The 24485-nt window shown below is 40.1% G+C and overlaps 2 protein-coding genes across 2 annotated transcripts in view; both read right to left on the minus strand.

Moving 5' to 3' along the window:
* Nucleotides 1–202: 202 nt before the first annotated feature.
* On the minus strand, nt 203–12035 carry HAUS3 (HAUS augmin like complex subunit 3). The gene is made up of 5 exons (XM_074148169.1): nt 11823–12035; nt 6091–7598; nt 4532–4968; nt 2647–2872; nt 203–1530 (listed from the first exon to the last, which is right to left on the minus strand). The coding sequence occupies exons 2-5, from the start codon at nt 7054–7056 to the stop codon at nt 1264–1266; spliced, it is 1896 nt and encodes a 631-aa protein (XP_074004270.1). The 5' UTR covers nt 7057–7598; nt 11823–12035; the 3' UTR covers nt 203–1263.
* Nucleotides 12036–17202: 5167 nt separating this feature from the next.
* Nucleotides 17203–24485, minus strand: part of MXD4 (MAX dimerization protein 4) — a 41352-nt gene continuing 34069 nt past the window's right edge. Inside the window, exons 4-6 of the mRNA XM_074147512.1 lie at nt 24219–24333; nt 21015–21174; nt 17203–20006 (exon numbers count right to left, since the gene is read on the minus strand). Coding sequence (XP_074003613.1) covers nt 19858–20006; nt 21015–21174; nt 24219–24333 — 424 coding nt within the window. The 3' untranslated portion in view covers nt 17203–19857. The remainder of the gene's footprint in view (nt 20007–21014; nt 21175–24218; nt 24334–24485) is intronic.

Below are 24485 nucleotides of genomic sequence, written 5' to 3' on the forward strand. Positions count from 1 at the left end.
TAACTTTTATAATTAAGAGCAACACTTCTTTCCTACACAGGGTAAAAACATTCCCTGGCTTCTCAGGGTGCGAAGGAGCAGTCTTAAACCCTCGGGTGCATATCAAAATGAGGACATAGCAGACTAAATATTAACAAGCCACTATGCATGAGAACACAAAACCAACACACAGATTCACCATAAATATTGACAACACTGAACTGAATTTATAGTGTTTGGCATTTAATAATAAACACAATGTACAGAGTTAAGCAGCATGAAATCCACATATAAAGACATCAAACCGCTAAGTTAAATTTTTTTTAAAACAGAAATAAGTTATACTCACATAAAAGTTATTTTAACACTACTGTTATTGAAGGTAAAGCTAATTTACTAACCTTCATCTATATGTACAACACTTGAAAGCAAGCACAGCTGATCCCATCAAAACATAAAAGACTGGAAGTTATCATACTATAAAAGTCTACTTAGTTCCACTGGTATATTAGAAAGCTATACAAAAATTTGATATACAGTCTAACAATTCACATGAAAGCAAGTATGAAAGCATCAGGACTCTGAATTGAAATGTCTATCATTATAAATTATAGAGCAAACTCAGAAGTCCAAAAGGTAAATATAAAATTATTTTTCTTTGAAGAGCTCAGCATGCACATGGCCTGGTTTCAACAGAGAAGACAGGCCATAAGTTAAATTAAGAGATATCGGAATGGTCTTAAAACAGATGGTCTTGGTACTCGAAACAGATTCCGGTACATATTCCAACACATTTCTAACAAACCCACATCTTCTTAACAGAGTATCTGCCTTGGAGACCAGTCCTCTTCAGAAGGAGCACATCACATTCATGTTCCAAAATCTGGAATGCCTTCTCTGCATTAATTTTTCAGTTGACATATCAAAGGTTCTTAGCATGCAAGAAAACGTATCTCAAGGGTAGGAAATGTTCCTTTTTGTGTTACACTGTGAGAAGTGGAAATCATAGTACAGGCTAGTAGAAAAGCAGCCTGAATGTAATTCATTCAAATAACCAATGTATTACTTCATATCAAAGGATTTTGACAGAATTGAGATTTGAACTTGTTGGGCAGATGCAAAAAGCCATAAAGCAGCATACAATCCAAACTTGAAATCGTGGCAGCTAAAGATAGATTGCAATGATAGATAAATGTTAGCCTCGATAAGCTAACACTTATCATTCCATAAACTTGTAGACAGTCTACATTAACATGCTTTCCTTTCTTAAGAGTATACTGAAGTTTAAACATTAAGAACTCCACTGGTGGTGAAATTCTGATCTTCCAGGACACTGGCTTTAGCCTCAGACTGCTGCTCAAGCTTCTCCACCATCTCTTTCAAGTGGTCTTCATCTTTGAAAAAATACACATACAAGTTTCTTTCCATCTGATGCAGTTTATTGGACTCTAGAAAGTTTCTCTTTGACTTCACATCAGCGATCAGATCCATAAGGAGTTGATTTAGTTTATTTAAATCAGCTTCCAGTTGATTAAACTGCTCACAAAGTTCCTAACAAAAAATGCAAGACCAAAAAAAATAAAAAAAATCACTTTTATATTGTTAATACACTAGTTGAACTAGAAATATAAAATTTTTTTGCTTTTGGAAGCCACTTTCATTTGTAAGTGAAAAGCCACCACAGAAAACTGAAACACAGGTAATAAGGGACTCCATTCAGTTTATGTAACTTTTGAGCTCCCTGTGACGGTGCTCACATCAGGTTATGAAAATGTAATTTCATTTACTTGTTTACTAAGTCAGATGAGTTAAGACCATAAGAATCTGGCTCTCAACTAATAGACAGTTGAATAACATTTCCAATCAATCACGAGTCTTCATAGCTAGTCAAATCTTAAAAGGGAACAAAAAAACCTCCACAACAAAAGAGCCAATTTAATTTAAAAATTAAATCATTAATTACCAGCTACAATTTTCCCAACTGTCATTGTTATGATAGCTCAGTGTAAGCAGGCTAGTCATCTACTTGCACATTATTTCCTTATTAAAGGAATTACTTTTCTTGATAAACTGTAGCAATAGAAAGAGATGTCACTGCATTGGAAGAGTAACTTGAATCAATAGCAAGGTATTTGATTGATTTAATAATGTGTAATCCTTAAATACGTATTGTTCCAATTACACAGTTTCAATTTTTAATAAAAACCGTTCTATACGTTGCAAATTCACTTGACAGATTGAAGTGTTAAATGTATTACACAGGTGTTACAGGGTTACAGGGAGGGAAACAGGTGTTTCAGGGAGGGAAAAAAGCCCATCTGACATGAAGAGAAGTTTAAAAAAGTTTTCCAGTGACACCATATCTAGATGACATACTTCCCACACCATAAACTTACTAGTAATACATGACTGTATATGCCTTTGAAAGAAATTAAGTTAGATGCAACGGTTTGCTCAGAAACAATAAGTTATTACCTGCCAACATTTACAAAATCCAACATTTGCTAGGAACAATGTAAATACTAAGCCCATTGTCATTATGCTAATAAATTTGTTCCTGACATAGGAGCCAGTTTATGCACCTACAGCCTTCATACTACATTTTTCTCAGTAAGAGAACTTGACACGCATTAATGTAATAATTCTAATAACTAGACATGGGCTTACCTGACTACTGAGTTGTATCTGATTTCCTCCATGATATAGAGCATCCTGAAGGGTACATACATCGCTTTCTAGCTTGGATAAAAGGAGAGATTGTTCTTGAGAAGATGCTGCTAGCTGATCTTGTACTGTAGCACAGTCCTGCTTTAACTTCTGAGCCATCTGCTCCAGCCTTTCATATGTTTTAAACAATTGCTGTGGTTTTTCTCCTTCCAGAAGCTGATATAGCCTGTAACAAAGTTAGACACACAAGCGTTTTTAAGCTAAGCACTCCTGTCACTATTAGTCAAGAGGAGATGTTCATGTTGAGAAGTCAGAGGACTAGTAAAGTACAGTACTCTTACTATACTGCTGTATCTCCCTCTGATTTAATGATTCTATCTATATATAGCTAGCGTGTGATTAATTGGACTCCAAACTATTTAAATATTAAATTAAGAGCAATGAAATACCAAAGTAACAATTAATAAGTACACAATAAATGCAAACAGAAGTTGACAACGTGCTTTCACCAACTATTTTCTGACACTTCAAGGAGAGCAAAGTAAGATCCACTTTTTTTAAGTGTTGAAAAACAGCGGACTTCAATGGCCAATGAGAAATAAGAGAAATTTTTGTAACATTTTCAAGCTTCCTGGCATATTTCCCATTTTCTATCTATTAAGAGTCTGCCAAGAAATTCTCCAATTAGTTATGAGTCATGCAAAAGACAGCAATACCTGCTTTACCAAACTGTACCCTTACACTGCATCCAAAAGAGTCAAATACAATCACAGATAACTTTGCTCGGTTGCTACTAGCACCTCTGCATATTAAAATCTTCAAGAGTTGAGCCCAAATAGAGAATAAGATTGGCTTTAATAAGAGCAGGAGTTGTATTTCAAAAGTAACAGTTTCTTTGAAGTGTCTTTTGCTTACAAACCCTTTAGGGTTTTTAACTTTTTCAACTTCCCTTCACAATCATGAATACACATGCCTTAAAAAAAAAAAAAAAGTGAAAAAGTAGCCAGACAACATTCTGATTCAGTGATTAGAGACTTAATAATAAACCTGAACAAAAATGTTACAAGTTGCCAATGCAAATGCACAATGGGAGCAAAATTAATGCTGCCTAATTCTTGCAGTTATTCACTGTGCAAGACCCTACTCAATTATCACTTAACAATTATTAAAAAATTCTTAAAGCATCATTTTAAAGAAGGAGGAAAAGTCTGACATTAACACATGAATCATTATACAATACACCTCATCAAAAGGTTCAGTCTTGAAGTGGCAGCAACACAGCACACATTCCTACTGCATCACCTGAGCTACAAGGAGACTTAATTACTTAGTCAGTGAAAAAACCACACTCCTACATGGGTGACAGGACATGGAAGCCAGATGGCAAATCAAGCAGTAAAAATGAGCTAAACACATTTCATATATTGAAGGAGTCGTTCCTCTCCTCTACCACAAGGGGGTTTTCGCAGGCTAAGCTGATGAGGCCATGCACATGATCTGGGAAATCACTAACAGCTCTCTACATCTATACTTCTAGAACAACTTTCAAGCCACTCTAGATCAGGACAACATATAACACAGGTTTGGCATTAAATATTCATTATATTCTAGATATTGCTTGGGAATGTTTCAGCAACACTAACAAGACTGATAATTGAACAGTTGTTCCTCAGGTAAACCTGAAAAGAATTTCAAAGGACAAGAAATAGGCAAATTTCGTATCTTGAAGGCTTCAGTTCTGGAGAATTCAAAATACTAATTAGCTATAGCAAGTAACTAGGAACTTAGCAATAGAAAAGGCTTAGGCAAGCTAAGCCCAATATTATTTCAAGGCAAGCTATTATTTCAAATTAAGTCAAAGTTCAATAATGACTATAACACTTACCTGCAAGAGAAACCATCCTTTGAACTAATAGTGTTCCTTGGCTTTGCATGTTGAGTTTGTTCAGTTATCACCTGTAGTCTCTCTTGCAACTCATTACTGCTCTGTTTCAGAGATTCTACCAAATTCTCAAGTTGAGAGCAAATCTCCTTGTGCTTCTTCAACTCTATTTCATAGGCTAGCTCAATAAGTTCAAATGATGCCTTCTGTCTTATCAAATGCCTGCATATTTCATCTTGTCTTGAAGCATAATAGTCCTGCTGAGCAATCTGACGATTCAAGTACCCTTTCACCACCGGTGCGCTCAAAATTTGTGCCTTCTCTTTCAGAAGGGGAAGCAGCTCTTCATTGTTTATCTGAGTTATTTCTTGTTTAATTGTTGAAATTTCATCGTTTAAACTAGATATTGTGGCGTCGAGGTTTTCTGTTTTTTCAATATCCTGCATTAAGAAAAATACTTGTCAATTTCTTCATGGTTCCCCTCCAAGTCATTTCCCCAACACATTTCTTCAGTTCACGCAAGGTTCATGTATTTATGTTACATTAAAAAAATCATTGCATCTCTTGGATCTACAAAATCAAATGAAAACTCTATAAAGCAGTTTTACAGAACTTTACAACATAAGGCAAATACAGATTTTAAAAGTAGATATCAAATAAATATATTTCAATAAATAGTAATTTCATTCCATTGCAGGACCAGAAAACAGTTTATTGTGGAAAAAAATAGAAGAGCTGTAATTTTACTTAGTATCCAGATTTCAAGCACCTCTAACTGAAATTTCACATGCAAAAATAATTTTTTTATATTCAGTCAGATGACTATCAGCACTGCTATCAGAATCAATCTTTTTCAAATTACTCTAATCAATCAAGCTCTATATGCTAGACATCTGTAAATGAAAATACACAAACTCACACTATGCCTCATGTTAGTCCATGACTGGAATAAGCTAATATTTTTCCTTCTGTTACAATTTCTTCACATTCTTAAAATCCAATAGTCATATCTGCCAGTCACTCACTTGTTGAGAGATTTCTGGGGCTTCAACTATACGATCTATTTATTTGATATTTAAAACACGTCACCATAATGTCACCATATTACAAATACTTGAGTTTCAAAAGAGTCAGTGAACTGAAACTTTTGAAGTTTATGCTAGGGAATATAAACAGGAATACATTTATCATATTAGCTACTCAATACCAGAAAATTTCAACCAAATTTAAGATTTTGTTTGTTGTACAAACAACTGATAGCCAGTTATAATTTGAAATTTCAAAGTTAAACTAAACTGAAAAGGTACTACTAAATTTTACGGTTTTTTAAGGCAGTAATTCTGGGAAGTAGAATTAAAGGCACTCTGCCATACCAAAGAACTTCTAACTACAGAGACTGGAGCTAGTTCACAAGAGTTTTGTGAGTAAGACTAAAACTTCATAAAAGCGCAATTTCACGATGTAAAAATAGTTGAAATAACAGACAATTCCTTTTACTAGATCCAGTTAAACACATCTGCCTGTTTAAAATTCCACTACTTCTATCACCTTTTGTGGCCTACCTTGTTGTTTAAGGACTGCAGCATGCTCTCCGCGCATTTTTTAGCTGAATTCATGCTCTCCTCTTTAGCTTGTATCTGAATTAGCTGATATTGAGCACAAATATACGCTGTCTGGAGCCTGGCGATCTCTTGACTCTCTTCACAAACTTCATTAGCCTCATCACAAGCGACTTGTTTGCTTGTATCTGCAAGCTGAAAGCTGCCTTTGTGTGAATTTTCAACCCATTCAGATATACCTTCAGAAAAATGTTTATTTACAAATGAGGTAAGTGCTGCAGTGTTTTGTTCTTCCTGAGACAAATACTTGTCCAAAGAAAGCTGGGAAAAAAACACTGGATGTGGACCTGACCCTTGTTCTGAATCTGAAGCAGTGAAGAAAGCGGCCAGTTTCTTAGCTGCATCCATAAGAGACAGCAGTTCATTACTAAGCTTATTATTTGCTTCAGTGAACACCTGCAGTCCTTCTTTCAAATCTTTATGTGCTTCTTCCTCTTTGTTTTTTAATGTTTGTAACATATGGCTGTTTGCAGAAACCATCATTTGAAGCTTATTATGCCGATGAATTTGAAGTTTTTTTAACTTCCGAAGAGTTTGAAGCTCATCCTCTAACTTCTTCAGCTCCTCCTCTTCTTCCTCCTGCTCTTGGCTACTGTTCTTTGAATCCATGGGGTTCAAGGTTTTAAGGGCTTCATCCAGTGCATTTCCTTCCAAAACGGTCTTACCAGATTCAAGAAGACTATCAAAATCGTGCAGTTCTTTTTCAGATACCACATGTTGCTCATTTACATTTCCACAAAACCACTCCAGAAATGATTTGTCTTCCAAAGACTCAAAAAGCCAGTCAAAATCTTCTCCATTAAGCTCATCAGCTTTTGGATATCCAATTTTCTTAAGAGTTTCCACAAAATCCTTTCCACAGCTCATCATTAAAATAACTTTTTTTAAGCAGAGAAGATCCAAGCACATGAAAAAATCTGGGGTAATATTCCAGTTGTAATTTTTTTTGTCATTTTAAATGACTATTCAGTATTTTAATAAAAGGAGTCTGCACAGGGAAAAGGAAGTGTCAGATCACACCAGAAAACTGAATGCTGTTGTGGATTACAGGGGCTATTCAAAGACTACAAACCATTTTTTATATCAGGGATGTCTTAATATATCTTGTTCATCAAATCAGGACACATCTTTTTTACACCAATTAAATCCCTGATCTTCACAAACACTTATGTTTTTTCTTAATTCACCTAAATTTACTATTAAAATAGAATACTGCCATTAATTTAAAAGCAATAGGAGTAAATAATGATTCATTCATTGGCCTGCAAATGTTATTTACTTATATACAGCTCTCCTCACATTAAATAAAAAAACCCACCCACAATCATTTTAACTCTTCCAAAATGAGAGCTTTCAGCTTGTTCTAAAAACAAAACTAGTGATGTTATACTGCACTTTTTTTACTTCAGCAGCAAGCAGAATGTTGACTTTAAATCTTCATTTTGTTTCCTCTGAAAACAGAGCAAGAAAGCCTTTAGCATAAAAATAGCTCAACATATTGCAGTTTTTTTATCAATTATAAAAAATTAAAATTATGATCAGCTTAAATACTCTCGTGAAAACAGTCACAACTTAAAAGTTACCAGAAAAAGGAGTTTGCTGTTTTGCTGTTTCCCAGCAAACAAATCATCAGCTTCAGGATCCTAAAGTGAGCACAACAGACAACAAAGAACAGAATAAATTACCAAGAAAGACAGGAAGCCTTGTCTGCAATACTCTGGTAATATTCGGGGGTGGGAGATGTTAATTTGGTATAACTTAATACTTTGTTTCTAGAACATACATTCCACCAGAAAACCCCACTTTGCCAGCCAGCCAGGAGGGCATGAGTGCTGAACAAGCCAACGAATCCTTCTGAAATTCCCTCTCTACTCAATTTAGCTTAAAATTACAGTTTATATAAGTTTGTTATGCAAGTTTCATGTCCCAGGGCAGCCTTCCAACTGCCCTCTGCCTTCAGGGCTAAAAAAAGGCTGTTGTCAAAACAAGTAAATAAAAAGGAGCGCACGTAGCTTTATGTACGTGTACGCAGCTCACTAAGGCACGCTGACACTGCCGCTCAAGCCGCCAATATATATCTTCGGACCCCTGAGGCAGCTACCCACGATCCCCGTCCCCAGCACGGGGCCGCCCGGCCGCCACAGCCCGCACGAGTAGGGCCTTCAGGGGCTTCCTCCCAGAGCTGACGAGCACAAACACCCGCCGGCCAGGTCCCAACTCCAGGGGGACAGCTGCTGCCTACACAGCCCCGAGGGGATCCCAGCTGAGAGCCCACCCCGGGCAGGACGAGGAGAGGGGAGGAGACGCCGCGGCGGCTTGTCCCCCTCCCGGTGCGAGCCAGCCCCGTCCCCACACCGGCCCATACTCACCACGGCACTCTAGCCCCACGACTGAGGGGAGGGGAGAAAATGGCGGGAAGGCTGAGGTAGCGCGTGGGCAGCGTCCCCTCCACGCGCGGGGGGAGAGGGGAAGGGGGAGGCGCCCGCCAGCAGTTAGAGCGCCCAACGGCTCGAAACGCCCGCCACGCGCCAAGTCTCGCGCTGCCTCCCCACGGCCACCGCCCCACCGCCTACTGCGCCTGCGCGACCGCGCCTCTCCCCCCCCCCCGCTCCGCCCCCGGCCTTTCGCGGGGTCTCCCCTCAGGGAGCGGGGTGGGCCGTCCGAGCCGCGGCGGTTCGTCAGGGCGGGGAGTGGGCACATGAGCCCTCTCCTCAATGGGGGTCGCGTCCGCCCGCAGCGCTACCCTGTTTCCCTCCGGCCTGGCCTGTGATCGTTGTGGGCGCAATGGCGCTCAGCGTGTGGGAGGGAGGGAGGGAGGGAGGGAGGGAGGGAGGAAGGGAGACCTGAAGGCAGTTGGAAGTTGCTCAGCTGTGACCAAAAGCAGGCCTCGGACCTGTCTGTCCGCCAGCCTCCCTCAGGCTGAGAGACGGGGCTAGTGATGGCCACCTGCCTTTCTGTCCAGAGTTGCTGTGCTACTGAGTCATCCCTGCCTAGTCCTTTTAACATTTTGTCATGGACTTTTATGCCTATGGGCTAATTTATCTAATGCCTTTGTTGAACCTGCAGATACCCACTAAAACCCAAACCTGCTGATATCCCCCAAAACTTCGTAAGGAACAAATGCCAAAAATTCAGTACCTGCTGCTTAAAAAAGTACTTTCTTAATTGTGTTTTAACCCACTCCCTAATCCCGTCAAATGACCCTCAGCTCTAGCATTGCAGGGTTTGGTGAATACCGCCTCTGCATTTACCTTATCTGCAGCCTTTGTAGCAATTTAGAAACACCAGTACATTTCGCTTCAGCTTGGTCCTCTCTAGGTTGGAGAATTCTGAAACTCTGCCCTCTGTAAAGCAAGTGCTCCCTTCCCTTGATAATGTCAGTTCTCCTCCTCCCTACCTCTTAAAACATCGCTGCACCTGGCTTGAGGTGCAGAGGTGGCACACAGACCTCAGGGTGGGGGTGTGCCAAGGTTTTCTACAAAATCCTTGTTTCCAATGCCCTCCCTTAAAATGCTCCCTGCTTTTCTGGCATTTTGGCTGCCGCTGCCCATGGAGCCACCAGGAAGCTCTCGGCAACGATTGTGGGACCTCTTCTGCATTGCGAGGGCTGGTTCTGAGTCGAGCATCATGTAAACTTTTCACTAACAGTTTGAGCATCCTTGATCAGCCACTCCTCGAGTTTAGCCATCTTTGTTTCCTGTTTACATTTTGCCTGCCACGTTTTTCTGGGCTTCCCTACTTGCCCGTCGACAGCCTCCTTAACTTTCTCATTGAGTTGTGCAGGGGGGAGGTTTGGGACACAGTTTTCTATTCCTGTCAGACATTTTACCTGGGCTTCTAGTACAGTATTTTTTAAGCCTTCTGGGTGTTCGTAGGCTTCTTGCTTTTGAACTGCTCATTTTGGGTTTTCTGGCATTTTTCCCCGTTTTTGCATAGGTCGTGTTCTTAAAAAAATTAAGTATCCATTTGCTTTATTTGTCTTGCTGTCTTCTCACAGTGTTAAGCTTAATTATATTGTGGTTGCTACTATGGAGCAGCTCACCCACTAATAGCTCTTGAATTAGATCTTCTGCACTGCTGAAGACTAAACTCAGAATGGCATTTTTTTTTTATTGTGGTTTCTAAGGCCAGTTATTCTAGAAGGAAATCATTTCTTGCATCCCGAAATGTTACCTCTACATTTCACCCTGATGAGGCATTGACCCAGTCTGTATGTGGGTGGCCGAGCCCACCCACTACATGTCCTAAATGTGCAGCTTCTGTAATCTCATTTAATGCAATTGTTGAAATGAATCAACACAGGGAAATGAGCAACCTCACGGCTCAGCGCAGCTACGACTGACTTGCATGAGGTTTTCTAGATCAAAATCAGCACCTGTATCGCCTGCAAAGTGCAGTTTGTTGATTTCTGGAATAACGTGGGCTGTGCAAGAGACTTTTAAATTAGACCCTGACCTGGCAGTGAGTTCTCATGGGTAAAAAAGAGCTGTAGTGTTGAATTCCTCTCTGTTAGCTTACAGCCTGATATGCAGCTGCAGTTTAGGCTAGCTGAAGTTTTCAAATCATCTTGCAGACAGAGCGCATTGCGTCTTTCTGACGGGGAAGGAACAAAAGCATTCACTAGCTTATTTCATAAGATGATGCTGTTTCTGTTCAATCAGTTACTTGCACTAAAATCAACTTGTCCTACAGTAGTATTTTGGAGGCTTGTGCTTCACAGTATTGTGGGGTTTTTTTAGAAAAAATCATAAATGTCATTAATACCTAGAAAACTTTCTAAAATTCTGCTGTTCTGAGAGCAATTCAGCTCTGTGACTGAAGTCCCCATCCTTGACAAAAGGAGACACATCGGATAAAAGACTGTCTATCTTCCGTCTATCTGGATTGCTGCAACTAGTGCCTTCAGTTCCCTGTGCGACCGGTTCCTCTCCCTCTTTCCAGGCTCGCACGCATACGATGTCCCACCTCCCCTGTGGCCTTTCACAAAACCTACGTCCCCATCTGTTTAGCTGGGCAAGCAGGACTATATGCTTACTCTGTAGCTGGTTTGGAGCTACATACATGCTGGCCAGTAGCCACCTCTGAAAACAGTGAAGAGCTCAATTGGGCCAGCCTTTAGGCACATTCAGGGCAGGAAATATATTTTATTTCTCTTTCTACCCAGACATGGAATTTTCATGAAAGTTTTCACCACAGATTATCATTGCAGCCTCCATCCTATCTCTGCTTTGTCAAATTTGGTGAAAATTAGCCTGAAGGTTCAAAAGTTATCAAGGAAAGGAGGAGGGGAACAGATGGACGGAAGAGGAGTTGACAGACAGCATGATCTCATAATCCCCGCTGGCATAGGAATTCAGGCTAGAATTGAAATATTTTAGGTCAGAACACTGTGCACTTAGACTTCTCATTTTGAAAGGACAAGCCTCTAATGTGAAACAAATTTTCATTTGTTAGATCATCAGTTGGCTTTTAGGGCAGAGATTAAACAACAGCCTTCCCTTACAAACATGTTACAAACACCTTCAAAATTTCTTACAGCCCCTTTCCCCACCCAACCACAGCCCCCTGTGCTTCAGTGTTTGCTTTTGCAGCCCCTTATGGGTCAAGATTGTTTTCTCTGATTCATTTTTTTCTTGGTTGTGTTCAGTCAAAACATAATTAAAGGCTTACCTTACCCTTTTTTTCCATTCTAGGAGCAGTTGTTTTGCATCTGTGTCTGAGAACCAGAGAGGTTGCTTAGATAGCATATTGCCTTTACAAGCCACTTTATGGTGGATTCCAGCAGATTAAGACATAGACATTTCTGGAAGGATGTCTGCAAGCTCTGCACTAGTCCACCGATGCCACGTTGCGCTTGTTCCACTGCAAAATAAGACACTGTTGTGCCTGATACCTCAGAGAGAAGCTATCGGTTACCCATTGGCCAAGGCTGTAAAAAACAGGCAAGGAGTGCAGTTGCCGTCATACAGGCATTGCAGCTGGCCAGAATAAACCCTCCCACTGGGATACATCTGTCAGATGAAAAACTCTTATAAGTGTTTTGTTTATTACTGCTTTAGGGTTTTGTTGTGTGAAAAGAAATAACGAGACATGGAAATAAGTTTTTAGCTGATGAACTGTAACAGCGTAGAAGCTTTTTTCATTTTGCATCATAGTGCACGTCTTCTCACAGCGGCAGCAGGATCTGAGAGGTCCCTGCTGCAGATTGCTGGACTACCAACCACTCTTTGGAAACACCCTGTCCTAAAAGGTAATTCATTACCTTAAGCAAATTTATATTCTGAATTAAGTACAGCTTTTGAAGTGCCATGTGAACTTTTATTATAACAAAGTCAGCAGACAGAAATTTGTCACCAGCTTGCTTTCTCTCCCAAGCACATGTATCTTCTCTCTAGAGGAATGGTAGATTTCATTCTGAGACCTTGTATTCCCAGAAAAGCAGGTCAAAGTGATTAGTTTTCTTCAGCTTCTTTGGATTTGATGCCATAAATATAAAAGAAGCTCATACACGCTTGGGCTAACTCTCCTAGTGTATTTAGACATACAATATACAAGGTGATGATTTTTTTCTATAAAATAGTTTACTTCTCTGACCCTGTTTTGGATTAGAACCCAGAGCGGGGCTCATCAGCTGGGCGGTCTGCAAATGGGGTCTGTTTGTAAGAAACTGAACCCCTGTGTGGGAATGTAGGCTGGATCTCAGCGGGGGCCTGGCCAGGGACTGTGAGGGGTCAGCCTGATCCCTCCCGCTTCCTCTGTCTGCCCCCCAACTCCCAGGAAACTCCTGCTGGCTCATCTCCAGGGGGGCTGTGGTTCCCTTGCACAGCAGTGACACAGGAGAGCAAGCGTCAGGGAAGGGGGGGGCTTTTACAGAGCTGTGTTCATAGCCTGGTGAGGACAAATCATAGTGGGCAAAAGGAATCAGCCTCCTACCAGCAGCAATCTCTGCTCTTCCAGACCCAGCTCTCTGGCAAGAGTCCACCACACCATCATTATACCTTTCTTGTCATGCCACGGTCCTTAAAAACACCGGGTAAATCACAGTTTCTAAAGCAATAACTGAGAAGTTTGCCATTGAAACCATTTCAAACCATCTCTTAGAGGAAGCTGATGGTTATATCATCATGAATTTAATTATAATTTAAGGCTCTTTTCCATTTAAACAGGCTTTTACAACACATCGTCATCCTGATAGACACGGCAAGCTTCTGCACTTTTAATACTAAATTTGCAACATCTGTCATTGGCACAACGAGGAAAGTTACTTTTCTTATAAAAAAACCATAAAACATCACAAATGTCAGGAAATAAACTGAACAGGTCATAAACTGTACAGGATTTACAAAAATAGCGCCATAACATTTGTCATAGTTCTCTTAACCCATGCAATTCTTTCTTGTGCCAAGAAAAGTGGTGCTGTCCCAAAATACAGCACTGCTAAATGTTTATTATAGCTTTTTTTTCTGTTTCAGAATAATTTATAATAACCTAGTGATGTGCTGGATTGTTTTTTGTGCTCATTCTGCGATAGTGGTAATTTCAAAGAAAGCTTTAATAAAAAATAGTTTCCTATCTTTGTGCATAATTATTTTTACTGATGCAGCAGCTCAGCTTATTTGAATCAAACATAAACATATCAACAAGCTGCTTGCCATGATTTCAGCTTAAAACTGCTATTTCTATATTTTTAAGACATCGCTGTATTTAAGTGCAACTTGCTTGACAAACTGAAAACCCAGTGGCTGTCATGCACCACGGCTGAGAGTGTAACGACGCAATTTGCACGAGCTTTTCAGTTCTGTCCCCCCTCTCATCTCCCCCCTCATCTCCCCCGGAAACAAACTAAAATGCTCATTTTTGTCTGGCTGTACGTCACTCGTGATGCGCCTTTCATATGCGACAAAATACACATGCAGAACTTGTAGGCTGCCTTTTAATGCTTTTTTTTCCCTGTCTTATACAGAGCTGGAATGATTTCAAGTATAATTACTTAAAACAGACACGCATGCATTTCAATTTGCACGCTGTTTTACAGGTTGGTTTGTCTTCAGCAGTCTAATAGTGGAACTTTATACAGCACCCATGGTTAAGAGACAAATAGTGTTAATGACTCTGGGGGTAGCATTGGGCCAACATATGTAAAAGAACTTTAGTTTAAATAGCACTCCAACCTTCCTATCATGCTATTAATTTGAATTGCTAAAACTCAGTGAGTTCCTTGTGAAATAGTCATTAAGCCTACATGAAAAGATCTGCAAAGAGAAGGAACGCTAAACACCAAATAAACAAATGAGGAAAAAAAAAAAGAAAAAAAACCACAACAAAAAGGTATAAAAATTTGTATTTATATTATGAGGAGATAATGATACAACACAATATTCTGTGTGCTACAGAATGTAGCAAGCACCCTGTACGTGCGAACAAATGAATCTGTACAGTATAATACATCTCACAGACCATGGACCATTCCTTTGGCTCTGGGACTCAATGGCTCTGGCACAGAACCCTCTCCCTAACGCCTGTAGGTAACAATTTGACTGGTAAACAGCAGACAGCTCTCTGTCAGCGCCTCACATGCACCAAAATTTCATCGCTTAGAAATCCGTATTGCACAGACCCTCTTGGTGACATAAATCGCATGTGACTACATCTCACACCTCTCGTGAGAAATGGAAGGAAGGAAGAAGTTCTGAGACTGGAGTGCCTTCACCCTGCTGTGCCAACGGGTGAGTCTCTGGCTGGATGTGCCTCTCCAGGAATCCTTCGCTGGCATTAATTGACAATTCTTCAGGTAGAAAGAACAGCCGAGGTGACCAAGAGGTTTCTGATCTTTTCTGGTTCAAATCTCCCCTGCGTTTTAATCCCAGGCAGTTACGCAATGCACTTGGGTGTTTCTTTTGCAGCTACCAATTAACAACAGTGCGTTTAGTCAGTCACTAAGCAAACTGGCTCATTTCATTGCTGGGTAAATTAATTTCAGAGTGTGTTTGCCCCATTAGTATTTGTAGGGAGTACAGCTCTTGCTTATAGAGTACCTAAAGGGATTCAGTTCTCCTTCCACCAATTTTGAAAAGTGCAAGTTAGTGTCATCAAGATCATCAAGTAATCAGCAAGGTTACGTATCATCACTGCTACTGGCTCTTACCACACACAAAACCAATGGCCTCTAGTAGTAAAAAAAATAAGTAACAGATTTCTGAAAGAGTCATCTGTATTGCAGACATTCCTTTGTCAACACCATCACGAAATAAATGTGTACAAAATTAATATTCCTTGATTAAAAGCTGTGATGGTGCGGTCCTTTTTAAAAATTTGTTCCTTTTCCACAGGGCTGATCTGCGAGGATGAAAAATGTCACCGATAACTATGGGTCTGCTGCAAAGCTGGTGAAACGGTGCGATGATCACTTGTCCCGGTAGCAGAGGCTGCTGTAAACGCCTCCATGAAAAGCAGCAGCGTATCCTGCGGCTGAACCCGCCCGGTCTGCAGGAGCAGCTCACGCCGGCGTAACGCCAGCTCTTCCCCTTTCCCACTCCTCTTCTTCGGGCATTTAAGTTCATCCACTGAAACGGGTTATGCAGGGCGTACAGCCGGATGCTCAGAATACTGGTATCCATCGCAGGAATTTATTTGCAGATCAATAGAAGTAACTTTTTTTTTTAATACAAAACGATGCTAGGCAGCACGTGGTATAGCTGAACCCATACTCATCCGTGTCAAGAAAAATAACACTGTTTAAAATCAGGAAAAGTTAGATACCAGTTAGATTTTAATTCTTTTTTTTCCCACTCCAAATCTTACACTAAGAAATTAGAAACTCATCTATAAACACCAGATGACAAACTCTGTCCTTCTCATGGATTTGGGGGGACCTTTTCATTCCTGCTTTAATCTGATAAAACTCGCTCTGAACAGAATTTGGGTTTTGCACAAGCCAATCGGGATGCTGGCTGCGGGCTGTAGAGTTTCTGCTGGCCAAACCCCGCTTTTTGGAAGATAAATAAACCAACCTCAGTGGGCCTGGGGGGGCTACAAACTGGGTAGAGACAGGATGGGAGTGAAGGAGATTCATCCTCCAAATTGCAGCAGAAAATCTGCAGTAAAAGCTAACAATTTCACAATTTTAGGCTGTTTCTTTTTGCCTCTCTCCAGCGATGGCACAGTGCCCTCACAGAACTAGAGGAAGAGCTAACCCAGGCGCAAGGGAGAGGCATCATGTATCCTCTCGACACCTGCGTCCTGCAAGGGGAAACCCTTCCTTTCTTCTCCCACCAGGAAACAGGCCAAACCTCTACCTCTCCATAAAAAGAACTTCTCAATGACTTCATCTCTCCAGAGCCTTTTCCACAGAGGAAAAGGCCAAGCAACCCTGTAATCTTGTCCCTGCTCCGTTTTTTCCCATGGGGTAATTGCAGAGAAGACGGATAAACTTAGCAGGGGTGTCTCCTCACCTGCCACAAGCACGGTCGTGACAGAACAGGGCAGAGCTGCCGGGGGGGGCTGGCAGTGTCTAATCCCGCAGCGAGCGGGACGTGCTGTGATGACAGGTACAGTTGCGCGGGCACAGGGGGATGCATGCACGCAGGCACACACACCAAGCACACACACCAGCAGCCAGCTTAAAAAAAAAAAAAAAAAGAAAGAAAGAAAGAAAGAAAGAAAGAATAAAAACTATTGGCATCCCAAGGCGCTACTGCCACACGTAGGGCTGCGCTGGCTGCTCAGCAGCAGTGCGAGTCACGTCCCTAAAGGAGTGTCAGAGCCCCGACTGTCACTGCAGGGGCAGGGCTGGATGCGTCACTGCTTGGGGGGCAGGTGCCCAAACCCACCGCCAACCCCGACACTTGAAAGGGTTGTGCTGTTGCTTTCAGCTTGGGCTGCTTCTGTCCCAGCCGCAGGAAAGGGGGCTGTGCCTGAAAACACCACCTTAAACTGGGCTGTGCTTGAGGGAGAATGACACAGGTGCTACGGTGTCATTTTTCTTTACCGGCCTAATAGCCCCCAGCTGTAATAACTGAAAAAGTAAAAACAAATAAACCCTTTTTATTTCCACTCAAGATTATTCGAGTAATTTTTATTGAAAATATAAGATCTACAAAGCCATGGATACCCAGCGTGGAAGAACTCATTAAGTTAGCACATTCATCTTTAAAAGGAAAATTTCAGGTCGACCTAAGGTACAATAATGTTCAATTTAAAATCTCGGTTTTCCTTCTGTAAGTTTCAAATCTCTTTTCATTAGGAGGTTCTGTGCAAGAGCTGCTTGTCATGAAAGGAAACACTTTACAATTCATGAGTGTGTTCATTATATAATAAATGAACAGCAACAATATACTAGCCGTTTTTGTTTTTTTTTTTTTTCCTGTTAACAGTCGTGTGTTAAAGTAAACTCTTTTTTTTTTTTTTTTTCCATGATTTGGAAATTAGTTACATATGCACCAAAGGAGCTAGTAATTTCTGCTGCTTGTCAGCTACACACAATGAGTATATTGCTGTGTGCTTTCCCCAACAATGAGGATTTTAGTAATATGCAAGGTGTATAGAACATAATACCAAAACCTGCATCACAGAAAAGGTTAATTGTTTTCTTATTCAGCTGCCAGAGTTTATAACCTTAGGCCCCTCCCCAGAGCCAAAGTAGGGGTGGCCGTCCATTAGGTTATGTAAATTAAACATATACGTTTTCCTTGTTGGCAAGTTCCAAGCAGTAAGCGAGAGTGCAAACAAGGATCTGTAAGCTGCCACAAAATGTATTCGTATTTCTACTCCGTGTTGTAAGAGCCAAAGGGAGGACACGTATGTCAGATGTTGAAAGAACAACTGAATCTTTGTTTTTGATCATTATGGTCAGTCTGTCATGAGGTCTTGTATCTGAATGCTAAAAATGGCACCACACTTGGACATCCCATAGCCTTACACAGTACATTTGTGTTTCCCTAGCCGCTGAGCGCTGGTCTCACGGAGACCCTGACTTTATAAGCTAACAAAATATAGATTCGGGTGCTGACGAATCCAAGGAAGGGCTTATACAAAGACAATTAACCCTCGCACCAAAACCTAATTTCATGATTTTACTTAAAGCCACACTGAATCAGTTGTGAGAGGGTGAAGATATAAATACACCTCTCTGCTTCATCGGTAAGAAGGTGGACAACTGACCATTCAAACAGAGGGTCTAGAAACAAAGCTTAGTTGTCCTTTGAACAATGAAAAGGAGAGGCATACATAAATGGTCACCAAGGCACAATATGACAAAGGTGAAGAGTCCCTGAGACTCTGGTCTGGGTCTGTACCATTCCCCTCCCTATACAAGTAAATGAGAACATTTAGGAAAATATAATACAAAATCTCTTACAGGAAATATAGACTACACTTGCTAAAATCACTTCCCTAAAAGTGTTTATAGCTTTTTTCTTTTTTTTTTTTTCCTTTTTTTTTTTTTTTCTTCTTTCTTTTTATTTTTTTAAAAGACCTTCTTTAAACAGATAATGCAAAGACTGGTCCATTTTTTTCTTACCCGGCAAGCCAAGCTCTAATGACTTCACTAAGCAGAAGTTGTATTAAAATACATCTTCATAGTATTGCTACAATTTGGGTAAATATATTCCGAACAGCTTGATGAGTACTAAATAAACTTTGCTGTTTTACAGCATACATTTTAAATTTTTTGCACTTTTTTAAGAATAGAAAATGCAATTATAGTGTGCAAAAGAAAAAGATTAATTAACTTCTAGCTGAATACTGTAATTTTAAGCCATGCCTTCCATAAAAATGTATTGACATGTGTAAATAGAAGAAAAGAAAAAAAAATACAAGCAAACAGAGATTTCATTTCCTTGCAAGAAAAGATTAACTATCACAAACTGGATCACTTGAGTTCTGTATTCTTCAGGCAAAGAAATGAAAAAAAAACAACCCAAAAAGCCACTGAAATGCTTCAAATGTCATCCATTCCACAATAACAGGTTAAAAATCGCAGTGTTGTTTTCTGCTGCTCCTGTTAACATGGATAGAATGATTTGCTGCTGGTTGGATATTGAATACAAAAAAGCAAAAGAAAGTTGAGATCATCCCACATGAAGTCATTATTAGAGCTGGCTTTTCCCCCGTTTTGAAGTACAGTAGTGACTTGTAAATATGACCTTTTCTAAAGATCATCTGAGATTTTAAGATTTATCTGCCTGCTTCACCCAAACGACAACTGCTGAAAGAATTTATTCTATAGAGCCTGCTATGCAGCGTTCAAAATGGTTTGGGTATTTTTCATGAAAAAAATGCCACAAAAAGTAGTTTTAGGTTTTCGTATCTCCGAATCACTAACACATTGCAGATTCCATTCATTCTTCCATGTTTGAAAATGGTTTCTGCAAAATCAAAATAACTGTCAAACTCCCTTAACGCCATGCTTCCAACAGCTTGGATTTAATACTTCTTGAATGGAATGACATAATTTATTGTCTTTAATTTGCAGTATGGCTACATCAAGCTAGCTTTAAGTCACAACTGTACCTAACCACAGTTCTCTGCAGCAAACCCATGATTTACAATATCTAATATTGTGGTTACAGTGCAGGGAACCGTGGGTAAGAAACCTCCATGTCAGAGTACTGTGGTTGGGGTTTCCCGGAAGAGTGGCAGTTGACACCTCTGGAATATTCATATATAAGTGCTTCAGTCAGATGGTCCTGAGTTGAACGGGTAACTCAGGCACTATGAGAGCCTGGCATTCAGTCTGCGGGAATGTGTGTAACCTCCGTCACTTGAACCGCTTTGCAAACTGTAGTGGTCTTCAGCATCACTGGCACTTCCAATACTGTCCATTTCACCTGGAGTAAACTCCATTCCTTCAATGTCTACTTCTAAAGGAAACACAAGAAGGCACATTTTCAGAAAGGCAGCAGTTGTAGCAAGGAATCATGGGCCAGTATTGCCTCTGTCAATCAACATGCAGGTGAAACCTGAATCACACTGCGTTTTCTGTACTTAAAAAGAACTGGAACAGTAATTCCTGAGGAAAGGATCATCTTTTCCACCTGAGAATTAAGATCCCTCCTGTCCTCATCCACATAAATATACTGCATGACATCACTACCAAATGCTGTCCCAGAACTGTTCCAACCTGTGCATAGACACTGATCTTAAAAAAAACCCCAAGCCTCAGAGGCCATGATACTGCAGCACCGTTCATGGTAATTCCAACCTATACAGGCGTCGGCTGGTGGCAACCGTGGTGTAGCCATCTGTCCACCAGTAACGGCACCATGACCGGCAACTCATCTGTCATAGGCCCTGAAAAAAGTCAGCCTGAGCGAGGCTTCAGGTGCAGGAAAACTTCAAATGACAAAACAAGAAATGGTGACAGGCAGCTTGAACAGCTCTGTCTTAAATGAGAACCAAACGCAGAGACCACCTGGTGATCATGACACAGAAAATATTCTGAAATTTCACAATAAATGATGTGGAATTAAGTTTTTTTTCACACAAATGAATTAAGACCAATAAGTTGGGTTTTTTTGGTTTTTTTTGTTTTTTTTTCAAAGAAGAAAACAGCCTTACCAATAATTACAATAAAGCTTCGGAACATGAAACGGTAATTGTTTAAAAAACTGGCAAAAAGACATGCAGTATAAATAGCTTAAAAGATATATGCAGTATTAATAGCTTAAAAATTGATTAGAAAAAAGACGTTTTTCAAAGAATGTAAAAAAGATGCAGTAGTTTTCTATTCTGCAAGTCGGTAATGGAGCAATTTTGTCTGGGTTTTGTCAAAAGCTTGATATTAGTTCTAAATAATGTTTTCTTGCTTCCCTATTTTCCTTTTCCTTCCTGCTCCTGCAAGTCCCTTTGGGAAGCTCTCATTCAGTTACCTTGTTCAGAGTCAGTGGATATTGTTGATCCCATGCTGTCAGTGCGGATACGCTCCATGCCCTGCACGGATAGCTGCTCCAATCGGCGTTTGAGGTAGCGGTGTTCCCGCTGTAATTGTTCTTTAATATTTAGAGCTTTTCGGTCCTGTTCTTCCAATTTCTTAAAGGGAGAGAAAGACAGTAAGCTGATAGCTCTTACTCATGTTAAAACATTAGTAGCTTAAGAGCTTCTCATAAACAGTAATTTTAAAGCAATTTAAATATTTTAATTTTAAATTAAAATTTAAAATTAAATTTAAAGCTTTAATTTTATTGTGATCATTGTATAGAGTTCAGTACAATTTAAGCAGGCTGAATTTGTTGGACAATAAGGTACATGGATACGGGGCCGGAACTTTTGCACTAGCAGATGTTCCTCAGCTAAGACCAAATTATTGTTGCCTTGGTTGTGGGGAATATTTGAATCATTTTGTCAGGCAAAAGTGGCATCATCTTTGATAACTAGAGCACAGCTCAGGTTTCAGTCGGAACATAATGCCTCTTTAGGTGAAATAAGGGACTTATCATCGTAAAGGAACCATTGCAAGCCTCCTGAATGCTCTCCCTCCTACCACAGGCCATGGAAATTTTTGCCATTTAAAAAGCTTCATTAACAATAAGCTGTTTTAATTATATATAGTAGGAGGAATTTACTAACAATTGTCTTTATTCTTGCTTTTTTTTCCCTTGAATTTCTGCAGAGCAAATATGGTAATTCTGTGATAACCTCGTACAAAATCAGTGGTAGCAATCCAAAACTTCTCAGCAAACAGCCTCTGAAAGGATCCTTCTGCACATCTACCTAAAATCTCCCCTCTGCTTGAATAAAAGAAGGTATTAATTTTGGAAATAAAAAGAATACTTGACACTCAGTAAAATGTACTGCACTGTTGGACCAAATACAATAACAGAAATAATATCTTTTAAGATTTCAACTGAACCCTCTTCCAAATCACTGGTAGCCATTTAAAAAAAATGACTATATGATTAGGGAAGAAAGTGTAATGAGTATGATGGGATTAAAAGCAAGAAGGACACACAAATCAAAACACCTTGTATTATTACAAAAAAAATAATCTGATAGAGTAAATTACAGGTTGTAGCAGTAAAATCACTTTTAAGATCCAATTTCTCTGTGAGCTGTGTTTACACGACCACTGAGATTTAGGAGATGTGCAGGGAGTGAGTACAGCTGCTGACAATTCCTCCCTATCGTCTGGATGAACCTATGCTTGGTTTTCTGAGGAGAGCAGGGTGGGACAGTGCACAGCAACCCACAAACAAAAGGATTTCAGAGATTTTGCTGTTCCAATGCCAGCCTGAAAGCAACAGTATTTATCTTTGAAAAAAATAATTGACTCTATTGAAGTGGGCAGTTTCCTGGCTGAATGAAATCTAACTTCTGCAGCCTCCTGTTAAGCCCCCTCCCAGGCAATACACTGCATAGATATGCATCATACGTGGATACACAATGTTATAATAAGAAAAGGAGTTGGTACATCCACGTACACAACAAACCAAATGTGCCCAATTGATCAGATTTCCTTTTCCTGTATTTTCCTGGCTGCAACCCCAAACTGCAACAACTATTTTAGGAATGAACTCAGTGATTCATATCCAGGAGACTCAAAACTGTCCAATCTTTCAGGGTAAGTTTCAATATATGGGGGGGAAGGGGGGGGCGGCGGGCGTGAATAAGAAATGGCAGCCAGGCACTGGCATGCTCTGGCACTGCAGCAGGGAGGTTGCTGACCTGATAAAGAGGACCAATTAAGTGGCAACCCAGTTAGGGTAGGTGTACTTAATATCTTAAAAAGAAAGCTAAACTTCAGTTTCAGTTTTCAGAAAATGAGTACTTGGTACCATGCACGATGGACTGGGAACGAGTCGGTTCCTAGGGGTTTTTTTGGTTTGTTTTTTTTTTTTTTTTTTTTTTTTTTTTATCAGCAGCTGAAATGGTAACTACATGGCTAATCTCTCCCACTTGCCACTTGTAAAAACAGTTTTTCAATTTGTATGCATAAGCCCATGATAGGGGGGCAGCCCAAGACAAAAACCACATGCAGTGCCTTTCACGCATGTTAGCCCGAATTATAAACAAGAGGCCAAAATCTCAAATGGTAAAAACAGGGGTTGCCCAGCTGGAGTAAATGTGCTTACAAGAGCTGAAGAAGTAGCTTAGTAAACTTGTTCACAAGAATGGTTTTGCTTAAATTAATCTTTAATTCTTCACATGAATTACAACCATTTCTACAACCGCAGTGAATCTTAATACTGTACAACAGCAGGCTGTTCTCCAAATATTCCAAGATTATTGGCAGTGCTCAGCCTCTCCTGACACTTTTCTTGACCTCTTGAAAAAAGTTACAGCACTGGACACAGCAGCAGAAACCTGTTCTTTAACTTTTGCATTTGAATACCTGTTTGTCTTATTTCTGCATACAACCCCATTCCCCTGAAAACAACAGTAAAAACAGGAGTGAAGGTGTCTTTGGAGAGAGGAGGCCTGCGGAATAATGCCCTTTGAATTACCTGTGCAAATGTATAACCTGCAATGCTGCTGGATCACAGGTGAGACTTGGGGTTGGTTTTTGTTTTAAACTTGTTATGCCCATGAAACACGCAAGGGGAGGGACAATTAACAGGAGGCTGCATTTCATTTTTGGTTTCTTTTTAAATGATTGTCAAATGCTTCAGGATCTGGTCATCAAGATGTGGGATGGGGATATAACTTACTAGTAGCTATAAACCCTTTGACTCCATTAGTTTTTTTGGTCATGAGTGGATCTGGCTTTTTACATTGAAATCCATACAGTACAATGCTACTTTGCTCAGTCCTTAAAACCTAAATATAGTAATCGAAGAACAGCTTTGATACATATGTATTAACATATGTGTTATTTTTTTTAAATACAATATAAACCACTAGTAACTAAGCAGAAAGCACAAAATCACTGTTTTATATATCTGAGACTGCAGGGTAAATTGCAAAACACAAAACCTTGATACTATGACTGAAATCCTTGCAACTAATGAAGGCCAATATATCCAGAAGATCAGACATATGGATACGGATTTTGTGTGAAAATTAGTTTCCTCTCTATGGATACACATTCTGGAAGATTCTGCTGTAAAAGAAATAAAAATACGGAGGTATGTTTTTACCTTGATATGCATCTTAGCTCTTTTCAACAGGCTTAGAGTGGTGTGTCTGGTGCTGTCCGGCCCAAGAGGCACAAGCTGTTTTAGCTGTTCCAAATATAGCCGGAGTTTAGCCCGCCTGAAATTATTAAAAATGAAAAGCGTTGTAGTAAAATTGCACCCGAACAGCATATCCTATATGCAAACACCATCTGTTTGCAGGATCTCTGTGCAGAACTCGATTCAACGGTGGCTTCCTTTCCCCTCCCTTTGGCAAAGTTTCAGACCGAA

This window comes from Numenius arquata, chromosome 5, assembly GCF_964106895.1.
Source record: "Numenius arquata chromosome 5, bNumArq3.hap1.1, whole genome shotgun sequence".
Lineage (NCBI taxonomy): Eukaryota > Metazoa > Chordata > Aves > Charadriiformes > Scolopacidae > Numenius > Numenius arquata.